General features: G+C 41.2%; 1 protein-coding gene across 4 annotated transcripts in view; it reads right to left on the bottom strand.

Annotated features, from left to right (window-relative positions):
• Window positions 1-1237: 1237 nt before the first annotated feature.
• Window positions 1238-19243, bottom strand: part of pip5k1ca (phosphatidylinositol-4-phosphate 5-kinase, type I, gamma a) — a 52708-nt gene continuing 34702 nt past the window's right edge. Inside the window, exons 9-19 of one of the 4 annotated variants that reach the window (XM_085263750.1) lie at window positions 18612-18695; window positions 18412-18460; window positions 16471-16555; window positions 14918-15079; window positions 14374-14515; window positions 14051-14083; window positions 13810-13929; window positions 10611-10881; window positions 7568-7636; window positions 6394-6483; window positions 1238-4258 (exon numbers count right to left, since the gene is read on the bottom strand). In XM_085263750.1, the coding sequence (XP_085119876.1) occupies window positions 4256-4258; window positions 6394-6483; window positions 7568-7636; window positions 10611-10881; window positions 13810-13929; window positions 14051-14083; window positions 14374-14515; window positions 14918-15079; window positions 16471-16555; window positions 18412-18460; window positions 18612-18695 (1108 nt within the window). In that variant the 3' untranslated portion in view covers window positions 1238-4255. The remainder of the gene's footprint in view (window positions 4259-6393; window positions 6484-7567; window positions 7637-10610; window positions 10882-13809; window positions 13930-14050; window positions 14084-14373; window positions 14516-14917; window positions 15080-16470; window positions 16556-18411; window positions 18461-18611; window positions 18696-19243) is intronic. The other 3 variants (XM_085263753.1, XM_085263752.1, XM_085263754.1) reach the window with 3 other exon arrangements.

Below are 19243 nucleotides of genomic sequence, written 5' to 3'. Positions count from 1 at the left end.
ACATAGACAATACTCTAGATGCTGGACGGGTCACATTTCAGGTTTCCCTATATGTTTTGTGGCCTCATGCAGGAGTTCTCAAACACTTTGTCCACTGATCAGAACCAAGCCACTAAAGGATTTGCATGGCCGGGTGAATGACTTTTTACAATGTAAATATTGCAAAGGAAACATTGTGCTGCTAACAACTGTTTTATCTGAGCCAGAGGTCTGAGTCATTGTTCGGTTTACCGCCTTGTTACTGACAAAGACATTACACAGTCTTTTTACTACCAAGCAGAAATATGGTGTTTAAGCCAAGGAGTCATGCCAGTGCATTTCTTTGAATCATCACTGTTTCCAGTCGTAAAGCTGAGACATGTTTTTCTTAAGAGAGGCAGTTCATCATCAGTTTATATAAATGGACTGTTCACAGGATATTGTTTTCAGTGACAAGTTTGGCATGTTTTTTTAAATAGGTTAAGATAAAAGTTACATGGAGATCAAACTGGGCAGCATGTGACCCATGAATTAAAATGTTTTTGACTCCTTAAGTCTGAAGTACTTTATTACTTACTAATGATTTGTGGAGTCAGACACAGAGGTTTATGTGGTAAGTTTCTCCAGTGGCCATGTTCAAAGTTTCGCTTCCATGTCACATGATTATTTTGCCAGGACTGTCAGAGAAGCTAATGCAGGGCATGTTGAGGTGCACTGTAGGAATGACAGATGGGTTCCACGTGGGGGTGGGATTACTTCAGGGATCAGCTCTGAGGCCCCTCTTGTTTGTGGTGGCAATGGACAAGTTGACAGACGAGGTCAGGCAAGAGTTTCTGTGGACGATGATGTTCGTAGATGACAGTGACAATAGAGAGGAGGCCGTGTTGGAGATGGTAAAAATGTCATGATTTTATTGGGAGGGACCAGGATGAACAGGATTAGAAGTTAGACCAGAGGGACAACTCAGGTTGAGGTGTTTGGAGACAAAGTTAGAGAGACGAGATGGTACGGACGTGTGCAATAGAGGACATATTGGATGAAGGATGTTGAATATGGAGCTGACCGGCAGAAGGAAAAGAGGAAGACCTTAGAGAAGCTTCACGGATGAAGGAGGACATGTAGAGGGTTGGTGTTACAGAGGTGGATGCTATGGTTATGGTGACATGGAGGCAGATGATCCAATGTAGTCAAACAGAGCCGCCAAAAGAAGAAAAACCACCCAACAAAGAACCAACTAAAACACATCATCTCCATGGACAACAATTCATAGAACTGCTTTATTTCGTATTCATTCTGATTGAGTCCAAACACACGCACACACAGTCATCTATTTATCCTCATGTATAAATAGATGAATTTACACAGATATACATAAATACACATTTCTGATATGCATATTCATTTTGATATCATGCTATGTCTCTGTAAAGGACTCTTCCTATTGGATGAGGGCACACAGGGATTTGAAAACACACACAACACAGCTGAACAGTTGGAAGAATCCCTATTGATCTGCATGTACATTAAACCCCACAAATCTTTCGGTTTTGGATATCATACAAAGACACAGCCGTGGTTTGCAAACCATAAATATACAGCAGCTGCATCTCAATAAACACACTGAAGAATATGGTACAGTAAAATCATGTAGATTGCAATCATTTCTTGCCCAGCAGCAAAAATGAAACCAAATAAAAATAATATTTTCCCGATTCAAATGGAAAATATATTTGTATATCTTTATATATGTATTTATAGTTTTATGTACACATTCTCAGGAGCACAACTATGAGAAAGAAAAATAAATATTACAGCACAAGTGGAAAAAAATATAAACAACAGACCTATATGTAAAATTTCCTAATAAGGCAATTAACGTAAAAGCTAAACTGTACAAAATATTGCTGCTATGGTCTTCATCTGATGAACAACAGCAAACTGATTACAACTGGCCACTGCACGTCATGAGAACAAACCGATTCTTATTTTACAACACCTGACATTGATGTAACCTCCCTTACACACAAACACACGTAAAAAGGTACCAACGAACCGAAGAAACTGCCTGTAGTTAGTTTAAAAAACCCAAAAACCTCCAAATCTTTAAGTCTTTAAGATGTCAGCCACAGAGAGACTACAGTAAACACTAAATGTACAATGACTGTGATTGATGTCACAGACACATGTGCACACACACACACAAACACACAATCCTAAAATAAATACTGTCCAAATATCAGCATGTGTGAGCAGAGACTCTTATCTAAGAACTCGAAAATATGACTTCTGGATAATGTGACGAGTGTTTATTTGGCCTCTACCACTAGTTCGTCTTCAGGTCCTTTTAATGAGTGCAAACAACGTTCAACCCATTCACAAATTGCTGTGTCTCACCAAGCCAACACGCACTGCGTTCACTGGAATATACAGGTAACAGCTATGATATCGACCGCAAACACTACAACTGGTGCTCTACATCTACAAACATTGGAAAGACTCCCCGATTTCTTGACGTGAGGAGGTGATGTAGAAAAAGATATGCCGATTCTACTGTTACAAATGATCCCTGTGCGTCGGTCCGAAAGCAGGGCAACACTGGAAGACATTGTGTAGACATGAAAATTACTCTAATGACAATGTCTGCTGCCTTAGTGTTGTAATTGACGCCTTCTATTTTGAAGGCAAGAGTCATCACCCTCAGCTATTGGAACAACATGTGGTGTAGTGGAAAACAACACTGAATTAGACAACACATGAAAAAGAGAACAAAATACCGCAAAATACCGCAGTGAAGAAAATGAGCAAAACAAAAAGTCTTTGGATGCAAATAGATTAAAAAAAAAATGAGTGAAAAGTACCAGTCGTGAATATTACAATCAAATACAAACAGACAAATAAATAAAAGTTCACAGTAGTAAAAACAGCTGAAGAAAAGTTTAGAAATGAAAATATAACAACAGGACTTAAGTTTTAATAATGCTGTAGGTGAATATGTTTTTGCTTTTTTTTAAAGTTAAACTGCATATTTTCACTACTTTAAAGGATGACAGAGATATCTGGATGTTCTGCTTTGATTGGCTTAAAGTGGTTTTCACTGTAACTCCTGTACTGCGAGCACAGAGCCCTCCAACATCACGGGATACAGAAGAGTAATCCACTGACTCAGGGGGAAAAAAAAAAAGAAAAAGCTCTATTTATCCGAGTTATGTTAGGCTATGGTGGCTGCCTAGTAAGACGTACTTTGCACACTTGGTTTTGCAAAAATCTTTTAGCATCAAACTGTTCTGAATTTTGTGATGATGACCTCCGGTAAGATTATCATGGAAAAGCAGACACAGCTAATTAACTTCAACAGCAGCGGCATAGTGGAAATGGGCACCATACTGGCAGCAATTACAACCACTGAGCTGGAGATTTCCTTCGAACTGGTTGGAAACACAGCAGCCAGTGCAGTCACAGGATGACTGATATGTTCCAGTCTAAGGTAATTGCACTGGAGATAATTTTGAGATTAACGAGTTTAATTTCATTTTTCTTCAAATTAGGTTTCCTTACTGGGAGAAACCACTTTATATGCTCCTAGTTCTGGATGTGCCATTCATTTTCTTTATTGAGAACCGAAGGCAGTGTAGCTACAAAAGATGAACAGTTGCTTAAAAATGGAAAACTTTAATACTTTAAAACTTACAGGTACATTTCTATAAGGAGCATCCACTCAATTTAGCATTTTTTTAACCCGTATTTGTGTCATGGATCAATGTTTTAATGAGCTTCTTGTGGTTTTGTTTGATCACAGAACCCAGGAGATGTCTGCTGGCTAGTATGTGTGACCGCTTTGCAACATAAAGGATATCACGAATAAAAATGACTTTCAGAGATTCGTCGGGAAAGAGTCGGTTGGAGGGCTGTGTTAGTGTGAAACAGAACAAAAAGTAGGTTATCGTGCTCTTTTGGGTGTGTCAAACATACAAGACTACATACAGCCTTATGCGCACTATGTCACATATACAATTATTTATTAAACTGATGTAATAAATTTCATTTGTCAAAGGGTGAAAGGCAGGGATGGTTGCAAACCAGTGATATCATCACTGTCAGGGTTTTTTCTCCCTCTGGTACTCTGGTACAGTCACTTTTTCCTCTCAGTGTGTTTCTGTATGCATGTTTTTAAATCCTGGTTCAGACAGAGATCGCGCTGCTGCCACTGAGGTCTGGACTTCAGACTGATGAGTCCTCTCCGCTGAGACGTTCACTCCTGTCTGCCAGAAAACAGGATTTACTGTGGGAGACAGACAGACTGAGTTAATGCATTCAGAAGAGTGAAAATGTTTCATTTCCCCCCTGGGTGTACAGCCTGTAAACTCTCATTAATTATTTGGAAATGATAAATAAACACCGAGCCATCAAATCAAAGTGCAGCTACAGATGAAAAGCAAACAGGAAGCCAGGACAGTGAGCTCAGGCAGAGTTCCTTAACAGCAGGTAAAGGCAGGTATAAAAAAAATAAAAAAATATTTTTTACAGGCTACGGCCGTCTGATTAGTTTGATTTTCCAGCAATAATCCCACATATAGTAAATATTTCTTGTATCTTCTAGAAACCACACTTTTTTTACCTGGACTGTCTAAACAATCCCAATCAAACTATGAACACTTTCTACTCTTTAGCTCATGTTCCTCACCAGCTGACGTACAACTTTGTACGTGATGTTTTTTTGTTAGTTTGTTTGTTTACCAATGACATAACCTTTCTGGATTATTATAATTATGACTGGTTGGTGACTGGCTGCTGGAAGGTGAAATCTGCAGCGAAGAGGATACTGAAAACCTCCTTGTGATTGCTGTGGTTGGTAGTAGATTGCCATGGTTGCCCATAGTTTGCATAGGAGACGCTCACTTGCATGTAAATTGTGAAGCTGAACACGAGTGAAATTTGAAAAAACGAGAAACGGAGAACGTTCGCCTTCAGTTTAAAAATTGTTTCATATTGCTACAAACAAAATGCTTCCAAATGTGCAACTTTGACAACAAACAGTCTCCATTTCCGTCTTGCATCGGACCTTTCGCAGTTTCACGACCACTCGGCGAGCAGTTGGCGACTGTTTTCACACATGCCGGCGTCTTCGCTGCAAACTACAGGTGATTTCTGGAATCTGCTAATGATCAACGCAATCACACAGTTTTCAGTGCAACACCTTATTTCACTTAGTGCTAGCAACCTTCAGCAACCCCTCATCAACTGATTGGGGATAAACATTTTTGGCAGACTGTTAAACTGAATTGAACTGAGCTGAATTTTCCCTAGCGACTGCTTGTTGCCAGGGATTCGCTGACTGGTCTTTAGGCTCTAGGTATGACTGAGGCTTTATATGCAGCTGATGGGGTCAAAATCTGTCATTCGAGCATTGCTGCTCTTCATTAGACAATGATGCTGCATTTTCAGTCACATGACTCTAGTCACATGATGATGTCACACTGATGGAGTGTAATTGGCCAAATTATACTGACATCTTACGTTTACAATAAGAAAGTGGAGCTCTGTGTTGTATGAGCTGTTGATTTTTGTTTTCTGCCTTTTTTAAAAAATAGTAGATTTGTTTATGTTTTGTCTTTTTTTGGGGGGGGGGGCTACTTAGTAAAGAAAGGTCTAGCGTGAGAAGCAGATGGAAAAACAAAATGAGTTGGGAAAAAAAACAGATTAATGTCGCTTTTGCATTAAAGCGACATTAACAAAGTAGACTGGCTCACAAACACCTCGTAAAGTTAACAAACCCAAACTAAAGTGACCTAAACGCCATTCTGACTTTAAATTTGCATAAGTTTGAGTGACTTATTTGTCTAATTTACATAACTGTTAAATTCGGTAGTATTTAAATATAAACTTAAACCAGAAAATAAACTCGTTCCTCATAAACTCAAAAGAACTCATCACATTGCCTCCGACTGACTGAATAACTAGAAACCGGGTTTTGATGTTCAATAAATTGCAACTTGTCAGGTTAGTCTAAACGGCTTAAGCAGAATGAGCCATGGCGCTCTGGTGACACATGAGCCGATGGATGTGTGTGTTAAAGTCTGAGCAGCTTGTTGTTGGAGGGACGCGGGATGGCTGGTCGTGGACTAAATGATCACAGAGGCAGTCGATGACCATTTCCACCCATTTGTCAATGAACAATGAATGCTGTAATGTAGGAGTGGGTTTCTGGACGCAGACCAAGTGTACTCTTGAAATAGTAATGGACTTTGGGACCTGAGAAGCTTTGCCTACATTTACTGTAGCAGCTTCGTGCAGAGTGTAGCGTTACAGCTCATCCTTCCCTAAGAACAAACCCAAACATGGTCCCGAACAAATTTCATTCCACTTCTGGGGGAAACTTTCTGTGCTTCATATTTTAGTCCGATGCATCTCACTTACTGTCTCTCTTTCCCAATCCCCATCTGGCAGGGCCTTAGACTCTGAGCCATAGTGTAGCGGAGAGTACACCCAGGTCCTGTCCTCTGGAGGCTGTTTTTACACACCCACCACAGCAGAGGGGGCCAGAGGGACAGAGGAAAGGCCAGAGGCACAGAGACAAGCAGCAGGGGCAGGCAGGAGAGAAAGACACAGGAGATCACAGGAGAAAAGACAAGACAGGAAATGAAAATTAGGGATGCATTAAGGAGGAATGTTGTTGAGACATACTGGAGAGTGTGAACGTTGAAAGTGTTTGGAAGGATGTGTTCATCCTGGCTGAATTGAACATGATGTTAATATCTTATACAAAAACAAACCAAAAAAAATGCTGTAAACATGTAAATATAAAGATGAACCTCAGTGATGTGTGCCTGAATCACATGTCTTGGTGTTTTGTAACATTTGGACTAAGTCCTGGGGAGCAAAGCAAGGGATGAGCTGCTAAATCATCCAAGCGGGAAGTATGAGGAGCGAGAAGGAAGGAGATGGGAATGGCGAGCGGGGGGTAGCCAGGATGCCGGGACATTCAGACACAGACACAGAAAGCATCCTCGTCAAAGAAAAGCAAGGGAACAAGATGTCTTTTTCCCCTTTTCCAACAAGCAAACATGTCTTTTGTTTTATGTGTTGTTGTTGTTGTTCGTTTGAACTCAGTGTTGTTTAGAGTCTCTAAAAAGTCTCGCCATTATCATTCTCGGGGTACCAGCCCTTTAAGATAGGGAAGCCGCTGCAACACGGCAACAGGTAACAGGGATGGAGGTGGATGTCACACACTCACACGCTTGCACATGTATATTTACACACACACAAAGCTCAGCACATTGCAATAAACACACTAACTACACAGGTGCAAAGAGAAATAAAGCAAGCTGTCAGTGAGTGAGGAAACAAATACTCAAAAGAAGATGAATATAAAAGAAACTGTCAAATAAGAAGCTTCCTGTCACTTTTTTAACCTGCTGTGAACAGGTTTTGTTCTTTAGTTTCAACATGATCACAAAACAACATAATCAGTTGATAAATCACAACAATCCAAAAAACCTTGTTTCCTCTCAACACTGCAATCAAATATAGCCTAACAACGGGAACAGCTACTGTTACAAGGCCACTGCTGTCTAACTTATATCTCACTTACTGGCTGACCAGACTGGCATTTCCTCCTTTGTCGGAAAGGAGAGACCACCCAGGTCCTCCCATCAGGAAACTGACAACAGCAGAGGTACATGACAGATGGACAAACAAAGACAGATGAAAAGCTGAAAATAGGGTGGAGGGGGACACGGGGCGAGGAGGGAAACTCAAAATAAAACACTGACGATAAAAAAAGGAAGCATGCTGGGGTGAAAATGGAAAAGGCGCGGATACACTGGATAAGTCGATGGTCACAGCTAGATTCACGTGTTTGGCTGCCGCCTCTGTTTTCATTTCCCGCTTGCATACAACAACACCATCTCGCCACTTTCATTATGGCTTCTGAAGAAAATCACAATAATGAGAACATGTGAAATAAGAGAGAGCGCATGGAGGGAGTAAACAAAGGATGTGAGGTGGAAAGGGAATGGCAAAAAACTGAACGTTTGAGCGAAGAGGTGTAACGGGTTAATGGGGTGGACATGAGAGGCAACAGAAATGAGAGTGAGCAAAAGAAGAGAAACAAACATATGATGTGAGTACAGATGTGAATCATAAAAACTAAACTCCCAATCAATCTCTTCTTTTCAGTCTCGCAGCTGTGCTGTTTTTTAATGGGGAACTACACAAGCTTAAATGCTGACAAATCTTCAAAATTCAGACATATACTTAATTTCCATCTCTGGAAAATCTACAATTTAAAACCATTAAATTGTTCCAGCAGCTTGATAGACTATTAAACAGAGTCTTGGGATGATAAACTGGGTTTTTATGCATCACAATTCGCTCCTCCTTGCAGAAATGATGGAACAAATCTCACAAGCACTGAAATCTAATTCATATTGATTTTCTCGAGTAAAAACCGTTCCCATAATTTGGTCGTGTTAAATAAGCAAACCAAAATGTGCAGAAAATCAGATTAAAGAGATATTTTTGATGTAAACGGATATTTTCTGTAGTCCCAACAGACCTGAGTGTGATCTTGATCTATCTAAAGCAAAGCCATGCCTTCCCTTGAAGGACCTTGAAAAGCTCATTCGTGCTTTTATCACTTCCAAATTGGACTACTGTAATTCTCTCTACTCGGGCCTCCCATATTCTTCTAGTCACCGGCTCCAGTTAGTTCAAAATCCAGCTGCGCGTCTCTTAACTGACACTAGAAATTATGATCACACCAGTTTTAGCCAACTTGCACTGTATCAATTTACCTTTAAAATTCTAAACAATTTGGCTCCCAGCTATCTATGTGAACTCCTCCATTTGTATATTCCTAATAGAGGACATAGATCTTCCAATCAAATGCACCTGACGCAACCAAGGTCTCATCTGAGGTCCTGAGGTGATCGGGCCTTTGCTATCGTAGCACCCAGACTCTGGAATAACCTCCCTCCTTATATTCCGTCCTCGGAGTCCATCCAGTCTTTTAAATTGCATCTTAAAACTTATTATTTTGTCTGGCTTTTGATTCAAACTAGTTTGTTATTTCGTGGCTAGTTATGCTGTTTACCCATATTGTTTCCTGCCCTCCTTTTAACTGTTTTTTATTCTGTCTTATGCTATTGCTCTGACCGACCGTGAAGCACTTTGGTCAACTTTGTTGTATTATTATTCAATAATAATAATAATTATTATGCTATAGAAATAAATTTTGATTTCATTTGATTTCATTTTAGACATTAGGCATTTAAACACTGCTCCAGATTGTAGCATGTTAATAATTTCATTTGAAACTTCTGAGAAATAATTTCCGAAACACGTGTCTTGCTCTTCATGTGTGAATGAACCGGAGCAGCACCTGAAGTGTTTAAGATTGGAACAAGCCTTTTGGGCAATCATGCAGAAATCCTATTTATTCTTCAGAGCGAGAGGAGAGCACAAAAAGACGAAAGGCTAAACTGAGTATTGTGGTACAAATCCAGTCTAAACACACTTGTCCGTACTCCTTTTATACTGTAGTTTGTGTTGTTGGCATTTCATCAGCAGCTAATAGAACAACAAGCTCTTTGCCACTCCATGAAGTCCCTTCTGAGCGCTCTGCCTGTGGCATGCTTCTTTGTAGTTACACTTCAGGATGTGTGTAGTGTCACTTTTTGTCACGCAGTGCTACAGACCCCCTGCTGCTGTGCACAGAGAGAGGATCTCCTGCTTTTGAAGCTTGTAATGGGCGTCAGCCACAGCCGGGTAGATGAGAAGGCTGTTAAATTACTGAGGGAGCTCACAGACTAACCTGTTGGTCATTAAAGTTTCTCAAAGCCACATTAGAAGGTGTTTAATTCCTGACAGGCCAAGTGAGAACGTTTCTATCTGTAACTGTGATCACTAGCTCTGCTCTCCTTCACCCGATGCTCATACATTCATTTATAGCTACGCTTTTGGGTAGACTGCTAGCACAATACTATCTGACAGTACTGAGACTGAGCAGATGAAAATGGGGGAAAAAAAGCTTTAAATGTTATTTAGAAAAATCCTGTGAGTGTGTGTGTGTGTCTGAAGGTTGGCTCGAGATCATTTGAGACGGGAGCAACAAAGTGAAGGTATACATCACTCTAATATCACTCAGCAAACACTCCAAACCAAAGCGCACACCTGTGTTTAAAGAAAACATTTTGGGAAATATGCCTCTTGCTAAGAGGTAGATGAGACGAGTAACTCGACTCTCACATCTAAACACTAATCTACCTGCCAACAGACTAAGCTGAGCATTAAAAACAGGATAACAGATATCAGTCTTATAACTTGCCTCCAGCAAGAAAGCAAAATGTTTCCCAAAACATTTCGATTAGCTGAAAGCACCACACACTGCAAACAAGAGCTGCGCACACTCTTTTTCCCGTACCAGCCTGATCCTCCGCTCCTTTCCTGTAGTCTATGTGTTAGCGCATCTGTAGGACAGCGTCAAACAATTCAGTCTATTCAGTTAAGATACACCGACTCTGACGTGATGATGTGATGGCTAAAAAAACAAAGCCAAACTAAAAGATTAGAGAAGTGATGAAAGCTGCTGCTTTGTGTTTGCTGCACATGTCCGAGGGTATGTTTGTACTTACAAAGTAGATATCTGTGATTGGCACATCGTCGTCGTCATCAACCGAAGCCTGACTGGTGCACCCTGAACCGGACACCTGGCTGGCCCTGTCTGCTTCCACTGCCACCGCCTCCTTTGGGCTGTATGTGGCTTCTTTGGGTGGCCCCGGGGAGGAGGAAGCAGCTAGGGCAGATGATGATGCAGAGGAGGCAGCCTCAGGTGCTGACAAAGAGCCTGAAGGTTCTGCTGCGGCACCGTCTAGAGCGTCTGTGCCGGCTACTTCCTGAACGTCACTGTGGAAAAACGAATGTTGTATTGTTAGAAAATGAATGCAGGGAGAGGGTCTCCAATTGGCAGCATTAAATTAGCTGTTAATAGTTCTTTTATATGTATGCAGACAAGCACAATTGGATTACTTTGATTCAAGAAGAGCGTAACTATGTGGTCAAAGTGCAGCACACAGTTTCAGGTATTTATAAAAATGTTGCATCCTGTTCAATTCACCTCACTTTATGTATTAATGTATTTTAACAAGAGCAGAAACAAATCTGCCTGCACATCCACCTACACACAGACCCACAGCCGTTAAGAGCCATTAATTGGGTCACTTGCCATAAGCCACTTTCCAGCAGCAGGGCAGAAGAGTGGGACCAAGCTATTAGAGAAAATTCAACAGCTGTGCGTATATGTGCGGTGGGGGTGTTTGTGGTTTAGATGCTTAAGCTTAAAGATTTGCCAGCTGGCTGTGTGCTGCCACAATCCTTTATTGTTCCTGGCCAGATCATCGACTATTAGGAAGGATTTAGGCACATCCACATTGCTTTCTCAGCTTCTGTGTTTGAGTTTAGCTCCACCAGAGGAAAAGCCCGGCAGCAGGCCAAGCAAGCAAAAAAAGGAGACTTGGCATCTCCAAGTGAAGAACTGAATGGCTGAACAAACGAGGGGAGACGGGATGATTGTTGCCATGCAAAAAGATGCTCCCTTACTCAGTTCGTCTCAGCCCATTTCACCCCACCTCTTTCTTTTTATTTATTTATTTATTTTTTACACAAAATGTTTCACTACACAGTTTTTTCTGCCTGCCTTCTTCACAAATTGCTCCTTATATTTATCTTTTCTTTTCATCTTCTAATTAAATATACAATTTCTCCACTTCATGTCGGCCTTCTCACCTCCATCCAACCCATTTCCAAAGCTGCAGGTGTGTTAGAAGCAGCTTCTCAGAGGAGCGTTGAGGCAGTTAATCCATTCGCCTATCACTGTCTCGGCTGCTCTCGCCACCCCTTCCTTCCTCCCCGCCAGCTCTTTCCAGACCCCCAGGCCTTATGTCTAGCCACTGCCTTCTCACCATCAAACCCAATTATTCAGTTGGCTTCCCTCGGCAACCGCACCCCAATCTCCACTGACCTGACTCCAGGAAAACTCCACCGTGTTTACATTACGTCTGTTTAAGTCTGTAAAAATGAAAGTTATTTAGTTTTTGTTTTCAAAATCCAGAGCGGCATAAAGTGTTGCTCTAACTCTCTTTGTTTCACCTTGAAATTAAAACTAACATGCAATCCAATCTAGTTAATCAGAAACATTTTAAAATATACAAAGTGTGGGATAATCGCAGCTTTATGGGCGGTAGCCTCAGGCGTGAAAGCTTCCCGACCCACTACCCTACTTTTTCTGATCGTTTCCCCCATGTTTGGGTTTTTTGGATTTAGTGTCTGCACCATGTTCCCATTTAAAAAAACAGGAGATAAACACTCCTTATGTATGCATGTGGGCACTCTCTCATAACCTAATTACTATAGATGCATGCCCCTAAATTCACCTGCAGCATTTATTTCCCCATAACAAGAGAACCCTGACCTCATGAACAAATGGGTTAAGCTGCTTTCAGTGTTTCTCTGTGTTCCACTGTGTGTGTGTGTTTGTGTGTGTGTGAGACAGGTGAGGTGTGTTTACCTAACAGCTGGCTAAGTCCTGCTGAGACACAGGCAGCAGGTTATTTATAGTATGGTGTCAAACTGAGTCATATTGCGGTAATAGAGGAGCCTCGTTCTAGCTCTTTCTGTATTTGGGTCACATGTATGATAAGAGCTGCCTCTTTCTTTCACGTCTTTCTGTTGTTTACAGTGAAAAGGACAGAAGCTGTGACTTTGTTTCTTTTATTCATAATGGTCTGTTTTGTGCATGGTGGAAAATATTCATCATTAAGCATTTTGTGGGACTAATATGGCAACATGCCAGGTAGCAGCTGTATTACATCGTTTTTATCTATTTTAAATGAGGATATTTTTAAAAGTATACAAATACTTAGTCCGTTTACAGGTACTGAGAAACGCTTGCTTAAAGAATAAACTTTAGACCAAAGCATTGGTTCGTGCCGCCCCCTAACTCTGGGTGAGGCCAACAGATAGAATAAAGATGGGAACCATGAAATAATGAACCCCAAGCTGCACTAGTTTGCATGTGTCCATGGGAAAGACACTGAACTCTAAATGAACCCCAATGCATCCATTAATGTGTGTATGTGATGGATAAACCAGTGTGGATACCACGTTCATGATGCAAACCTCCCGTTCCACCACATCAAAATATGTTTACTGTGGAGACTATTTGAGTACAGTACATGTTCTTTTTTTGCTTGTTTTCTCTCAACAGGTGATAAAGATGATTTTTGTGACACGATGCTTGAAGCAGCCATCAGAGGATGGTCACATTGTGGTCATAAAGAGATGGACACGGTCAGCAAGAATGCAAAAGTAGACTTTGGTATATAAACGATGCTCAGTTAGTACTAAGCACCCCTTCTTTTGGACCATTCTCTGCAAACCTTAGAGATGTTTGTGTGGGAAAGTCCCAGCACCAACAACCATGCCATGTTCAGAGTCACGTAAATCACATTTTTGCTCCTTTCCCCTTTAGCACGTCTGTGGTGTAAAACGTGCCACCAAAAGTTCCTCCAAAGGTTCCTGGTATCTATCGAAAAATCTTAAACATGTTTTGCAGCTGGCTGACCAACGATGTAAAAGTCGATGTTGGCACAGGTTTAGGATATTTAATTAAACTCAGTGTTATGTGAATACACAGGTTACAAGTGTGTTTCTGATGTTTTGTTCTTGTAAATCAACTGACAAGAAGCGCATTCGTCTCTCCAACATCAGATTTTAAGTCTAAGTTTGAGGATGACTTGTGTTTACATAGTGTTTATCCTTGTGTTGTTTGAGTACCTGATTTCAGGTGAGGGCTGAGGAACAGAGATGGTGGGCTCACTGTCGTGTCTCTTCAGCTCCACCTCCACTGTGATGGTCTGCTGATCCTCCTCACGCACACGCAGCTCCTCCTGGGTCCTGAAAACACAAGCAGCCTCATATAAAAAGAAAAACACGCAGAGGAAATGAAACGCCAAAACACACACACGAGGAGGAAAAACGGGCCTAGTACATTTTGTGACTCTGGACTCAGACTCACCTCCCATCATGGCTAAGCGACTGCGTGTGCCTCCTGAAGACAGAGGAAACACAGTCAGTAAGAGCAACATGCTTTAAGGCTCACACTGGTGAATTCTGACAACACAACTTTAAGCTTAAGTTTAAGAAATAAGAGTTTGGAAATAAAACCAGTTATATTTCAGACTAAAGCATAACAAAGCCATTAATTACAGTGTTAACTGTCCCATATATGAACTTTAATATTTATAAGCTCATGTATAATTAAAAGGGCAGTGAACAGATGGATTCCCTGTGACCATCTAATATATAAATGTTTTAAAAGATGTGTGTGTGTGTTAGTACCTGTAGCGGGGGTGTTCGGCCGTGTCAGAGGGAGATCTCTCAGGAATGGACAAAGAGGTGGTGGAGGAGAGTGTAGTGGCAATTGATGCGGTAGTGGCCTCCTCGAATGATGGAGGAGTACATGGAAGAAGATCTGGTCTCCCTGGTGGACAGACACAGGTACAGTCATTACAGTTTATCTTGGAGAGAGCTGGCACCTGTCAGCAATCTTTTTTTTTTGGCATTTTCCTCCTTGGATGCCTCCTGGGCGAGGTGTTCTGAGCATGTTCTACTGTGAGGAGGCCCCAGGGCAAAGACAGGACACGCTGGAGAAATTATATCTGTCAGCCAGCCTGGGAATACCTCAGTGTTCCCCCGGATGAGTCGAAGGTTTTTTTCGGGGAGAGTGAAGTTTGGGTTTCTCTGTTAGGCTACTGCCCCCGCAACCCAGCCACATATACATGGTAGAGAAAGGATGGATGGATGGAATATGCTGTTGTAAAACTATATACCGTGTTCCATCTTTGTTAATTTTATCATAACACACAGCATGCAGTGTATTTACCCTCGTCCTCCAGCGTTGGGAAGCTGCGAGCTCCTCTCAGGTCGTAGATATTCTCGTCTCTCTCAGAGGTCAGCTGGCTGGCTGACCAAGCTGCACCAGGACCACCACACTTGGGCACCGTCAAGGACACACGACCCTTCTTTGACGGAGAGGACTTCAAAGCTGAGGAATAATTTACAATAAGGCTTTTATTTACAGTAATGAACCTGTGTGTTGTGTAGTTTCGGGTATTTAGCTTACAGTATACACAGCCTTTAAGTGACAGTTTTTATGATCTCTCTCTCTCTCTGTATCTATCTATCTATCTATGTATGAAGTCTGAAATTAATTTTTACTTTTTAAAGACCTTTTCGGGAACTTGTTCTGTGTTTGTTTTTAGTGACCATTATATTGTTTCTTTATTTTCCCTTTTAATTCCTGAGAAAATCACTTTAGGTTAGGAATTTGTTTGGGTTTAGCAGAAACAGGAAATTGGGATTTCAAGCAAACATCGCGACTACATACACCATTTCTGAACATATATAAATGAATGTAAACTCTTATAAAACATGGAACACTCTGAAAACACATATTTCAGTGGGGTAGATTCTCGTTGGATATCTATACTGATAGGCACTGGGTTATGTTGCCACAGAATGATGTGACATTCTATGATGGGAATGAAAATTACCAACCTACACAGGGCTGAATTCAAAGACATCGCAAAAATCAAAGTGAAAAAAATGATGCAGTCCATTTTGGTGAAATTTCATAGCAGCAACTCAGAATGGTGCTCATTAGTTTGTATAGACCTCAAGTGCTTGAATGCATGCCTGACAGTGTTAGAGTACGGTCCTAAGGAGGTGACGGATGGTGTCCACGGAGATCTCCTTGGATCTCATGGATCATGGCTCTCCCTCCATGGACATGCCTCCCCAGACCATCACTGACCCACCACCAAACAGGGCGTCCCGAACAGGCAGTTTAACATTCTCCACGGCTTCTGCAGACCCTTTCACATCTATCACATGTGCTCAGGGTGAACCTGCTCTCATCTGTGAAAATCACAGGACACCAGAGGTGGACCTGCCAATTCTGCCAATCAGGCTGCACACTGCCAGGCAGTGAGCACAGGGCTCTCAGGCCCAAGAGTCAGAAACGGTCAGAAAAGACTAGGGGGGCATAAAATGTCAGGGGTGTCCACCTGTAAAACCATTCCCGTTTTGGGGGTCGTCTCACTGTTACCCCTCCCGTATGCCTGCTTTTAATTTTATTAGCACCAAAGCAGCTAGAACTGATTAACAACCCCCTCTGCTTAAATCTAACCTTAGCTAACCAAGGCTGAAAATCTCATGCACATACCCTGTGTACTCTTTACAAAATGCTTAAAAGCAGTGAAAATAAAAGCAAATAGAGATCCAACAGATCTATTTTCCTAAAATGATATGAACTAAAAAATCTTTCAGCTGCTGTATCTGATTTTTCTATCAAGACTCGACACTGAAAGCAACAAAACCCTGGTGTGTGGCTCCCTCCTTCTCTCTACCTATGGCAACTTCTTAAATGAAACTCACAGGAGCTCTTCTTGAAAACTGTGGTGCTCATGAACTTCAAGAATCTGTCGGCATAGAATCCTGGCCGGTGGACCGATACAGTGTCCTGAGGGAGAGACAGAGAGATTAATGAGACAAATGGTGCATGAATAAAATGATCAAACTGGTGCTCGCAGTAGATTAAAACTGTCTGTGTTCTTCAGTGACCCATTTCAGTAATTCTTCTCTCTGGGCCAAACCACACGAGTGAACAACACCTGCTACAGACACGCAGAAACACAGTCAGACGAGGTTACAGACCCAACTCTTCATTATTTATGTTTCAGCAGACGGAGATAAGACAACACCAGCAGACTGACAGATGACACTTGGTGTTTGGTTTGAGACAGAGGACAGTAGGGGCGGCGGAAGCAATGAAGAGAGAGAATCTCAGTTATTAGCTTTTTTTGTTTCAGCATCACTGTTGCTCAATATGTAATGTTGCGTGTGGCTCGGAGGTCGTGCTGAGGATCCATTGTCGTCAGCAACAGTGACGAACAGGACGCTGTTTGCTCTCCCACACGTCTCGCTTGTCAGGGTGTTTCGGAGTGGGAGCTTGGAGTAAAGAAAGGAGGCGGGGAGATTCATGGGACTGATCTTCTGTTTTGTGCTGTAAATCTTTCTGTATCAGATTCCCTGTAAAATCAGACTTGGCAGAACAAAATATAAAATACTGTGTGTAGGCAGCTGCTGATCTTAATGGCTCTGTTTATGGAAATAACGCTACTTAAATGAATGTGGTTGCAATTTGCTAATAATAAAGTGTTTCTACGGCATTACAGTTTTAAGGCCCACATGTTTTTCAGAATGAGCAACAGACAGTGTTTTCCTCAGAGTTACGTTGTTTTAGTAGTGGTAGTGGAGGAGAGATATACCTATGGTTTTATAAATAAATTAGTAAATAACACTTTACATACAATAAACAACAGATTAATGTTGAAATTACGGAGCTATTGAACTTTTAAAATATGAGTGGACTGAAGATGTAACTCCATGGTGTCGTTCTTGGGATGTGTGCTAAAGGCTAAGATATACCCGGATGGCCTGCATAAGTGAACTCTGGAGTATATGTGGGATAATCTATCATGAGCACAGGACAAAGGACAAAACTACAAGTCAGCTACACAGTACAGGAGCTTCTCAGCTGTGGAAACCCATGCCATGAAGCTCCCTGATTGATTGATTGATTGGTAATTTATTTCAACATGTGAACAATATACAAGTACATTTAGAAAAGAAATAAGAGAGAAAAAAAATACTATACAATTTTTGTGCTGATGTTAATGCCAGAGGAGGCTTGAAGCTCTGTATTGACTCAATGTTATCGAATCAGCAGAATGTTTGAGACTTCTATGCACAAAAGAGCTTTTGTCCATTTAGCACCCTTGACTTGGAATGAACTGCAGAACTGGAAAATAACTGAATTAATTTGATTTCATTTAGTGCTTTTAAAGCAAAACTAAGAGTCCCTGAGGCCAAGTCCATAACAAGCAACAGTTTCAATTAGATTGTTTGTCATTTTAACTGAATTTTATTTAATTCTATCTTTATTTTATTAGATTTTTCATTTCTTTTTTCACGTGTGTTGTTGCTGCCTGTGTTTAATTGAGTAACTGTGAGAGACTTGCTGCTGCCTATTTTGGCCAGGTCTCCCTTGAAACAGGTTTTTAATCTCAATAGGATCCTCCTGGTTAAATAAAGGTTAAATAAATAAAAGAAAAAGAAAAAACTTCACCACTCTGTGACACTGCCCTGTAACTTTATAGGGTTAGTCTGGGATAGGTGTGGATTTACAGGTTTAGCCATGTGGATGGAGAAATAATGAGTCAGGCAGGTAAGCTGACAGAAAATTGACATTTTGTGCCAATAAACCCTCTTACAATGTCGAAGCTCAGGAAAGAAACCTAAAAGCTAAAAACTCACCCCATCATGAACCAAAGCCTTCCACGTGTGTTCCAGTTTCTTGATTAACCTGCAAAAACAAAGTTGGCATGGCAAACATGAATAAACCTAATGAACTTAAAGGTGTTTTAGTACAAAACACTGTGGCAGTAGTGTACAGCATGTACACATTATTTATGTCAGCATCATACAGACGTTTGGCTGATTTCTAAGATGATCACCTGTAAGACTGCAAGATGTCGATGATTCCGATGAAGAGAAGAAGCCTTTCTCCTTTTCCGCTAACGGCGGGGATACCGCCCATCCTAAAAGGAGAAGAGAAGTAAAGCTAAAATGAAATGTGGCAGGTTTGGGTGCCATTAATCTCCAGCCATCAGCTTCTCCACAGAGTTTATTTGATTTATTTTTCTCTTTCTTATCATCATTAGTCAGCTTTGGGATGTGTTCTTTGTGAGTAAAACAACATTTAATGTCAAACTACAACACTTATTCAAAATAAATGTACGGTATCTAGATTTAAAGCCGTACGACTCATGGTTGGGTTTAACTGAACAGAAATGTGAACCCCAGCTGTGGAGAGGATGACAGCATCGGGTCTGGTTCATCTTTGCAGTCTTCTGCTATTCCTACAGCTCATTCAGGTAACTGCAGGCATCCAGGCATTCACCTTTGACTAAATAATCCCATAAGTGCTTCTCTGCAATGTGAATACACTCATACCCTGTACCTTCAGTGCCTTTTAAACTTGTGACAGAGAATCTGATTTAATGAGATTTCAGAGTCAGATGATGTTTCTACCAGAAATTTGGCTTATGAGAATAAGCCTATAAAGGCAGGAAATGTTGGTTTCTTT

The sequence above is a fragment of the Mchenga conophoros genome, linkage group LG23 (genome assembly GCF_057382185.1).
Source record: "Mchenga conophoros isolate Kocher_MC1m ecotype Shallow Benthic linkage group LG23, M_conophoros_male_GT1.1, whole genome shotgun sequence".
Taxonomy (NCBI): Eukaryota; Metazoa; Chordata; class Actinopteri; order Cichliformes; family Cichlidae; genus Mchenga; species Mchenga conophoros.
The sequence above is the reverse complement of the archived record's forward strand: the minus strand, read 5'-3'. Positions and strand labels throughout refer to the sequence as shown.